Source organism: Chelonoidis abingdonii, chromosome 7 (genome assembly GCF_003597395.2).
Source record: "Chelonoidis abingdonii isolate Lonesome George chromosome 7, CheloAbing_2.0, whole genome shotgun sequence".
Classification (NCBI taxonomy): Eukaryota; Metazoa; Chordata; order Testudines; family Testudinidae; genus Chelonoidis; species Chelonoidis abingdonii.
Window position 1 is genome coordinate 103,220,444 of NC_133775.1, and position 10,458 is coordinate 103,230,901.

General features: G+C 38.0%; 1 protein-coding gene across 4 annotated transcripts in view; it reads left to right on the top strand.

Annotated features, from left to right (window-relative positions):
- Window positions 1-10,458, top strand: part of CNOT6 (CCR4-NOT transcription complex subunit 6) — a 49,561-nt gene that overhangs the window by 28,654 nt on the left and 10,449 nt on the right. For all 4 annotated transcript variants that reach the window (XM_032802309.2, XM_032802317.2, XM_032802333.2 and 1 more), the window contains 6 exons: window positions 1,536-1,621; window positions 2,688-2,792; window positions 2,895-2,963; window positions 5,979-6,136; window positions 6,621-6,775; window positions 8,317-8,471. In XM_032802309.2, the coding sequence (XP_032658200.1) occupies window positions 1,536-1,621; window positions 2,688-2,792; window positions 2,895-2,963; window positions 5,979-6,136; window positions 6,621-6,775; window positions 8,317-8,471 (728 nt within the window). The remainder of the gene's footprint in view (window positions 1-1,535; window positions 1,622-2,687; window positions 2,793-2,894; window positions 2,964-5,978; window positions 6,137-6,620; window positions 6,776-8,316; window positions 8,472-10,458) is intronic.

Sequence of the window (10,458 nt, forward strand, 5' to 3'; positions counted from 1 at the left end):
GTCTACAATGAAAAATTATTGGCACAGCTAGTCTCTAAGGGGTGTGAAAAATCTACATCCCTGAGAAACATAGTTAAGCTACCTGACACCCAGTGTAGACAGCGCTAGGCTGATGGAAGAAGTCTATTGTTGACCTAACTCAGGCATGTGTGCCAAAGGTGGCAGGCAAGCTGATTTTCAGTGGCACTCACACTGCTCGGGATCCTGGCCACAACTCCAGGGGGCTCTGCATTTTAATATAATTTTAAATGAAGCTTCTTAAACATTTTAAAAACCTTATTTACTTTTACATACAACAATAGTTTAATTATATATTATAGACTTACAGAAAGAGACCTTCTAAAATGTATTATTGGCATGCAAAACCTTAAATTAGAGTGAATAAATGAAGATTCGGCACACTACTTCTGAAAGGTTGACGACCCCTGACCTAACTACTGCCTCTCAGGGTGGTGTATTATCCACAGCGATGGGAGGACCCCTCTCATTGCTATAGTAAGTGTTTACGCTGAGGCACTGCAGCACTAAACTATAGCATTTTAAGTGTAGACATAGCCTGAGTGTAAGCAAAAGACACGTTGTCACGTTCAATTTCTCTTCCCCTGTTGCTGGACTGTTGGGACCTACCAACTTCTATTTCTCCCAAGTAAAATTATCTCAACAGTAACACTGTAAAAATAAACAATAGAATATTACTTTTTATAGGCTAGAAGCACAGTTAATTTAATTGTGGCACCTTAGAGACTAACAAATTTATTTGAGCATAAGCTTTCATGGGCTACAGCCACAGCATGCATCCGATGAAGTGGGCTATAGCCCACAAAAGCTTATGCTCAAATAAATTTGTTAGTCTCTAAGGCGCTACAAGTACTCCTGTTCTTTTTGTGGATACAGACTAACACTGCTATTCTGAAACAAGTTAATTTAATTTTTGTGTGCCTGATAGCCTTCACACAATATATCAACAGATATTTGACTTCTGTTGACAAAGCAGTGAAATTATTTTGACAAACAAAAGTTAATTGGAAAATTTATAGTTTACTGTGATCTGTTAAATGAGAGAGAGAGAGAGAGAGAGGCTTAACAGCATGGTAATATAATCGCGATAATAGTATTGGAACCATTGTTTGTTCTTGGTTTTATTTTAATGGGTATAATCTTATTTTCTTAATTGTCCTTTAAACTTAACTCAGCCATTTGTAGTCCAGCTTGTCAGAACTGTAATTGCTTCATTTCTTGTAATTTCTTAATATTTTAATTATTGTTAACTTTTACAAAAGCTTATGACCATATAGGTGGACTCTGCACCCCCACTAACTTCTGCTCTGTACTTCAGACTTAATGAGGTTTTGTTTTTTTTAGTGTGTACAGCAAGATGTCCCTAATCCTTGCTGACTGTTTAGTTTTCCAATTTTTCCAAGGAGTGGTGTGATAGTACAGTTTCTTTCTTATAGTGAAACTGTTTCAGCAATAAGCAGTTGATCACAAATACTGTGTTACTTTCCACTTCATATTATTCTGATTTTTGCCTACAGGGAACTCCATTTAAATAACAACCTGTTACGGGTTCTACCATTTGAGCTGGGGAAACTATTTCAGTTACAGACGTTAGGTCTGAAAGGTATGACTTTTTTACCTATATTTTATGTTTTGACCTCATTCTTGAGCCACAGCTGTTTTAAGCTACACATTTTATAAAATGTTACCAAACAGCAGCTGTTGGTTTTGGAATTTATTCTTCTCTTTTATAAATATATTGAGATTTAATGAATCTGGCCCAAAAAAGAATGAAAAGTCAAGTTCATTTTCTGGTTGCCTATATGGAAGTTAGATATAGCTTTTGATTAAATCTGGCTTAATTGAACTTACACTGCAGTTATGAAACTCTTTCTCCCCCAGAAGGAGGGTCAACTGAATAACTTTTTTTAGGATTTTGTACTGCTGGTGATCACCATAGTATCTGACTGCAAATAGCAATTTAAAATTGATTTTCAAAATTTTGGAGCCAATACTGTAAGAATTTGGCATGTAGATCTACTGGCTTCAGTGGGAGTTGTGTGAATGAAATGCTTGCAAGGTCAGGCTCTTTCTATTGAGTATGATGCCTATAAACTGCATTAAATCTCAAAAGTCTAATATTTCTTATGATTGGACAATTATATTGTGCCCTATTTGTGTGAACTTTTACTATCTGACTCTGTAGAGTAGCCCCCTTAATTAATCGGGTCAGATTCTTTTGAGATCTGGCACAAAGATACCGTATTCTAGTGGTAGATGTCCAGCAGGGAATACTTTTGGCCTAGGGGAGGCCACTCTCTTATGAAATAAAACTGACGGAGATCGCTCCTGCATCAGACATATTTTCCACCACCATTATAAGTGTGTTTGGAGAGGGGCAGGATATGACAGAGCAAAATTTCACTGTGACAGTCCTCCACTAGTACAAGGTCTATTGGATCCAGTAATGAAAGTTAGAGCTGCCCTTCTAGAACTCAGATACAGAAGAGAATGCAAGTGTTTGCAGGAATGGAAAATTGAAATACTTTTTTAAAAGGGAAACAGTTCTCACTGTTCTGCAGTCATATATCCAAGACTTGAAACATGAACACACACACACACACACACACACACACACACACACACACCATTTTTCTGGTTTAATTTTACTTTTGTAAACATGTTTGCAGGAAATCCACTTACACAGGATATACTGAACCTCTACCTGGAACCGGATGGAACACGAAGGCTCCTGAATTATTTGCTTGATAATTTGGCAGGTACTGCAAAAAGAAGTAAGTGATCATTCCTAAAATATTTATTTATGCCATTTAAAATAAATATGATTACTTCACTTCGTGTGTATTGTTTTTTTCTTTTTTTTAATGTTCTAATAGTTTCAACAGAACAACCACCTCCAAGATCTTGGATTATGTTGCAAGAACCAGACCGAACAAGACCAACAGGTAGCATTGCAATGACTCTTTATAGATTTCTCCCTCCCCTCCATCTAAAATCACTTCACTGTTACCGTCTGTTGAAATATTTCTTTTTGATACTTAAACTAAAACATCTCATATTCACTGATGGTAGCCAGCATAGGCATTCCTACATCAAACAGCACAATTGTCTGCGGAATTTGCTACTTTTTTCTTAAAGGTAAGCCTTTATCTTTAATTGGACTACTCACCACTAGAGTTAAACGAGTTATTCAAGTATTTTAAAAATAGCTGATCAATTGTAAAATATTAATTGAATGATTATTGAAGAATCCAGGAACAACAGAAAAGTTCCCCCGACTTTCAACAAATGTAGAATAAAAAAAAATTCCTGGGCAATCAGAGAATATTTATATTTAAAACGTGTAGCCCCATGGAGAATCTGAGAAATTGCTCTTTACTAGTTACTGTTAAAGAAATATTAGGTTTTTACTGTACAATACTAAGGCTTGTTGTTACTGAAGTTGGAACTGTGCAAGTTTATTTGGTATATTTAATCTTCAGTTCCAAACGTTACAAGTCTAACTCATTGTTCAGGTAATCAGTAGACAGGTTTTAAATAACTAGAAAGAAACTATAGGTGTTAGTCACTGAAATTTTAAAATGGATCATGCATTTTATTCCCCCTTTTCTGATATATAGTGGTTGTCATAATATGCTGCCTAGAACCTGGCATATATCAAAATGCTATTGTTGTAAAAGTCTTTTGATTGCTTAAATTTTTTCCCTCCAGTCTTAATTTTTATGATCACTCTAACATTGGTCATGTTACTGGTGTGAATATTCTGCTGGGCTTACTAAAAGTAACACATTATTTTTGTCAGTGTCCTGCTCACTCATAAGATACTGGTCAATCTTCCAAGCCACTTTCCTTGTTTAAGGGGGAAGCCCGCAGGAGGCACTTTTCTAGGGAGGAAGAACCAGGCAAAAATACAGGAATAAGCATGTCTTTAAGAACATAGTGCCCTCCTGGCTGGGAACCCCTTTGCCTCACATCTCTGTACTGCCCAATTCTATGCCCTGTCTCATTTGAGGACATGGTAGTGGGTAGGTATGTAGCATGGAAAATGCTTATTGTTTGGTGGGTGAGCAGTCCTTCTGGATGGAGGGAGTTGAGAAGTTAGGAATCTCTTAATCTGAGGAGTAAGGAAGGGAGTAGGGGGCTGATGGGAATGAATACAGATGGAAGCTCCTATCCCCCTACTGCAGGATTGGGTGCAATGATAGGGTTACACAGGTTAAACTAAAGACCTATTGGAAAACGTGCTTAAAACAAGGATTGTGTTCACTAAAAATGTGAAATTCTTGTTTGTATATAAATACAGCTTTGTAAACATTTCAAAAGGGAAAAAGTGTCTTTCTGCCTCCCCCATTCCTTCCTGCTTGCTTCTAGGTCCTTTCTGTCTTTGCCTGGAGAACATTGGCAAGATATTTGACTATATCAGAGGGATAAATACCAGGGAGGGAGAGGAGTTATTTAAGCTTAAGTACCAATGTGGACACATGAACAAATGGATATAAACTGGCTATCAGGAAGTTTAGACTTGAAATTAGACAACGATTTCTAACCATCAGAGGAGTAAAATTCTGGAACAGCCTTCCAAGGGGAGTAGTGGGGAAAAAGACATATCTGGCTTCAAGACTAAGCTTGATAAGTTTATGGAGGGGATGGTATGATGGGATAGCCTAATTTTGGCAATTAGTTGGTCTTTGACTATTGGTGGTAAATATGCCCAGTGGCTTGTGATGGGATGTTAGATGAGGTGGGATCTGAGTTACTACAGAGAATTCTTTCCTGGGTGTCTGCCCACATGCTCAGGGTTTAGGGAAGGAATTTTCCTCCACGACAGATTGGCAGAAGCCCTGGGGGTGGGTTGCCTTCCTCTGCAGTGTGGGGCATGGGTCACTTGCTGGAAGATCCTCTGCACCTTGAAGTCTTTAAACCACAATTTGAGGACTTCAATGGCTCAGACACAGGTTTGATACAGGAGTGGGTGGGTGAGGTTCTGTGGCCTGCGTTGTGCAGGAGGTCAGACTAGATGATCATAATGGTCCCTTCTGACCTTAAAGTCTATAACATGAATAATAAGATTGTCGCAGCATCTTCTAGCGCATTCAGAAAGTAGAGCTGCAGCTAAGGTTATGACTTCTTTGTTCAGGTCCTTCTAAGATCTTGAAAAGACGCTCCAGCAAAGAGCCAAGGGAGAGCATGATATGTTTTTTTGTTTCTGTTTTTATTTAAGCCTTTTTGTTTTGTTTTTCTTAGAATGGTTATTCAGAGACTCTCCCTACGTAATACAGAAGCTGTAGTTGGCAAAAGAAATCTCATTTTTTGCTTTGCATTTTACCTTTTAGAATTAAGCCGTTTCCTTTTATTTTGTAAATATTAGTTCAGATCTGGGCCACCCAATTGCCTGAGCATAAGCTCAATCTTACCGAGTGTTCTTTGAGATCCTGTTCCTACAACAGGCCTTGTACAGGCTCAGGGTCCACCATTCAGTGCCAGTTACAGGATTGGGGCCTACATCAGAATTTAATTCCTTCATTAAGTGTATTGCAATACATCTCAATCGGATTTGGGGTCCCCTTTTACTTATTAACATGCAAGGACAGTGTAACAGTCAAAAAGATCAACATCTACTGTTAGTTTTTAAGCAAGCATGTTAAGAAACAAAGCTATAATGGGCTTAATTCTCAGTGTAAACTGCCTTTGTCTGCTATTCACCATTTCTATCAGCAACATATGGAGGTTTTTTTAATAACCTGTTAACAATGAATACTGTATGCTCAGACAAAAGGAGTGGCTGGTTATTTTAGAGAGAACATGTGATGCATTTTTCTGCAGGGTCAGCTGTTAAACTATATATTTGAGTTAAAGCACTTGAAGCATGAAATTGTTAAAATTACCGAAGGGTAAAAATGAAGAATGTAATTGTGCTTTTCAGTAAAATATATCAGTAATTTAAATTTATTGTTCTGCAGCCTTGTTTTCTGTCATGTGTTACAACGTACTTTGTGATAAATATGCCACCCGGCAGTTATATGGCTATTGTCCATCGTGGGCACTGAACTGGGAGTACAGAAAAAAAGCCATTATGCAGGAAATCTTGAACTGCAATGCTGACATCATAAGTCTCCAGGTAAATGATAAATTTATTTTTCCTTTTGTGTTCACTTGTATTGATTCTTATACATTACATTCATTAAAGCAAACTTTCCTTTAAAGCAATATGTCGTAATTTAGAACTCTTATTCATTGCTTGACATCAAAAGAATGCTTTTCCAACCTACACAGTTGGAACACTAACCAGCAGCTGCTGATCAGAGAAACGTGTTGAAGTGTGTGTATATATAACCTGACGCATGTTCAGATAAACGGCATGAGATAATCATATCTCTGGGGATTACAGAAATTTATTTATATCTTCTGCCTTAAAATAGCAGTATGGCTGTCTTATGCTTACATTCCTTGATTTATCTATTTTTTTTTTTAGTTTCCTAAAGCCAGTTTGGAGGTTACTTATACTTTCTTCTAAAAGAGGCTAAATAATATAGACCTAATACCAGTCTTCTGTACTCTGGTGGTGCTAAACAAATACAGTGTGCTGTCTTATAACTTTACAGGAGGTTGAAACTGAACAGTACTACAGTTTTTTCCTGACAGAACTGAGGGAGCGTGGCTATAATGGGTTCTTCAGTCCAAAATCTAGAGCTAGGACAATGTCAGAACAGGAAAGAAAACATGTTGATGGTTGTGCAATATTTTTCAAGACAGAAAAGTAAGTGTGTTTCATAAAACCTTCTGTTGTGCTGGTTCCCTTTCACACAATTCTTCTGGGTCAAATTTAGGCCCCAAGTTGCTGTGACGAAGATGTGTGTCTTGGTGTGGAACTTCTATTCTAACATTGTTGGGGAGAAGTTCACACTCCTTGGGACCTCTTTGGCCAGAGCTAAACCCTTTTTTTGCATCTCTCCATATTTTGTACAAAGTATTCCTACCTCTAGAAGGAATACTATGCACAAGAGGCACCTTATTGGGCCAATTCTCTTTTAATCTTTTATGCTTTGTTGTATGAAAGTGAAAAAACACTAACAAAATTAAATATAAAGGCATGTACAATAAAAGCATCATGAAATATTTTGTATTTATTCACTGCTGATGGTGTAAAAAAGCTCAGAAAAAAAACGCCCAAAGCATGGGAAAAAAAGAAACAAACAATAGGAAACATGGGGAATGTGACCTGTAGAACATGCACTTCAGGCAAAAGAAATTCCCATCATAAAACAGTGACACCTGTCTGACTCTTCAGCTTCTTTTGCAACGCTAATCTGAGAGATCTTCATGCTGAAGGTAAAATTTGCTCCACTGCAGAGGCCTCCAGCCAAGATCCACTAGAAAATTGGTTTGAATTGGTTGGAGGCGGCATATCACTCTGAATTGGGGAGACATTCGCAATGGAAACTCAAGCAAGAATTTCACCCCTGATCTTTTTCAAATCCAAATGCACTCAGTCTGAGACAATAGGCAAAGACTACAATCTTTAATTTATTTCTTGAGTGAAATTGGACTGAGTCATTTAGCTTTTTATGAACAGTGAGACACCTTTCCTTGTTACCCAAACCGTTCCTAAAATATAAGCCTAAACTTTAAAAAATGACTGGTGATTTTTGGTTACCCAAATTGAGAGACCTTAAAAGGAGTTGATTTTCAGAAGTGGGAGAACTCAGGACTTTCTGAAAATCAGGAGCTATTTTAAGGTGTCTAAAAGTCAGGTACCAAAAAAATTGAGGCATCCCAAAACCATTAATCACTTGTGAAAATATAAGGAATATATAGACAATTAAATTTTCTATCTCTGAAACAGTGATTGCCCTAGTTATCTAAGTCCTTAAGAATTTTTCTGTGTTCTGCTGTATCCACAAAACAATGCATATGTCTGTGTCAATACACTCTGGTTCAGAAACAAGTGCTGAGTCACTCTCTCTTAAGCCTGCTAGTTCAAATCAGTAAATATGATAGATCAGGAGAAGCAAAATATCTTATTGTATTTTTCGAAATGAAAGAATATGGGAAGTGTTGATTTTGGGAAGGTGGGGTTAATTTAAATCTGTTTAAGATGACGTGCAGATAAAAGTTGCTAATGAAATTATATCTTCTGACATCTGAGCATTTTTATAAAGCAGTAATGTGACTGGCTGAGATTCGTATAACTTAGTTTACTTATGTCGTCTAGCAAGTTTTAATTAAAATGAGGAAGAAGCTATAGTATTTCCTTTGTCATTTGACAAGTTAAGAAGCCACACAATGTTGTTTTTTCAGATTCATCTTAGTTCAGAAACATACTGTTGAGTTCAATCAACTAGCTATGGCAAACTCAGAAGGGTCTGAAGCGATGCTGAACAGAGTTATGACAAAAGATAACATTGGAGTTGCTGTGTTGCTAGAGCTGCGAAAGGAATTAATAGAAATGTCATGTAAGTAATTTAATACAGTTTTTTGACTGGATTGTGATACATCATGTTACAGTCTCCAGTACAAATGAAAATTTTGTTTCAGAGGAATAGAGAATGGAAAACAACATTCCACAAATAAAAACCACATCTACAATTGTGTGCTGAAATTTTTTGGGCAAACTTACCTTAAAATCAAATTTGAGGAGAAAAATTGAAATAGCAAATGCTAACTAGAATGTTTGGATGATGGAAGGTTTTTAAAAATTTGATTTTCCCCCACCCATTTTTTTATAAAGAGAAAGTTGAAGAATGAAGGTCGAGAGGGGAAATGAACTTGGTGTATCTAGCTGGAAGAATATAGAAGTGCCATTGAACTAGCCAGAGGTGGCTGCAAATTTCTTGTTCATCTGCATAATACTCTGTAGCTTGGTAGCTCTCTGTCATGTAGTGCTTATAAATTCCACATGTTCTTGCCCTGGAAGTTCTCAGAAAAGTTGAGACCTCAATTGACCTTCCAAGTGTCTTGGTGTGGCCCTATTTAGCCTATAGTGCTTTGTTGTTTTCCTTATTATAGTAAGATTTTATTAACAAAGGCATTAAACAAACATGCCTTTAATGTGCACTCACAGGGGGATAGAAGATTTGTAATGTGCATATATGAAACTGCTGAGTTAACATAATTAAAATACTAGACTGATTTTGCTAATCAGGGTGTGGTAATTACTTGGAGAGTATTGCAAATAACACTGCTCTACAGCCAAAATGCTTCTGAAATAAGTGTCGTCAAACTTTACTAATTCTGGGTCACTGAGAACAAAAATGATGCTTAAAATTGTTGATTGGTTCTAGTCTAGCCGTTGGGCTCCAGACTACAGCAGTGGAATCACCTGGCAGGTGATGTTAGGGTTTCCATGTTCCGTGACCGAGGTTGCTGTACATGATAATATTTCACCTGTCCGTTTATGTAACACTTTAAAAATCAGCAAAGGGTACATAAATAAAATTATTATGAAACAAAAGGCAAAACATTATGTACAAGTTTACTCCTATCAGTGTCACTCGGCGCGTCTGCTTGTCTCTTGTATTCATAAATGGGGCATCTCTTGTCACTGTCCAGCAATAGTCTGCAAGCATGATGGGCCTCCATTTGCCCTGAGAGCGTTTCTCCATTGTTGCAATGTCCTGGTGAAATCGCTCGCGCGGCGTTCGATCACCTGCTCCGCAGTTCGGTGGAAAAAAATCTAGATGAGAGTGCAAAAATGTATCTTAGTGACATGTGCACAAGCTTTTGTATGCCTTGGAGGTTTCCACAACAACCTGTAGTTGTCTGCCTTGTTGTTTCCGAGAAATTATTGCCACTAACGGAAGGCTTTCCATGCCGTCTTCCCTTGCCATACAGTGCAATGGTCAATTGCATCATCTCGAAGAGTTCAGAATCTGAGGGCCAACAAAGACCTCCTTTATCTTAGCTTCACTTACCTGGAAATTTCCACGAGGTACTTGAAAGCGCTTGTGTTTGTCAATGGCCTTGACAAGGTTCTCACAGACCCAGCTTGATGTGTAAGCGTGGTAACAAAATCTCCTTGATCAACAAGTGGTGGAGCGACACTTTCCTCCCAGGCTTCATGACTGTCGGAGTGGCCAATCTTTCTGATGTAGTGGGAATCTCTGCACAACTATCAATTCGCAGAGAAAACAGCAGTACTTTGTCATCCAGTCTGCAGACCAAGCAAGAGAACAACAACCTTCAAATCGCCCAAAGCTGCCACTGATTTTGGTCATAGTTATTGCACCTCAAAATGTGTTCATGTGTCATATTCCTTCATATGGACTGCATGACCAACTGGAATTGATGGCAAAAAATTGCCATTATGCAGCAAAACAGCTTTAAGACTCGCTCCACTCACGGCTCGTGATGATGTTGAGGGCTGCCATCCCACCACGATGTTGTGCAGCACAAAGAGCACCTCCGATGAAAAGAACGGGACCAAGATCCGGTGGAGGCACT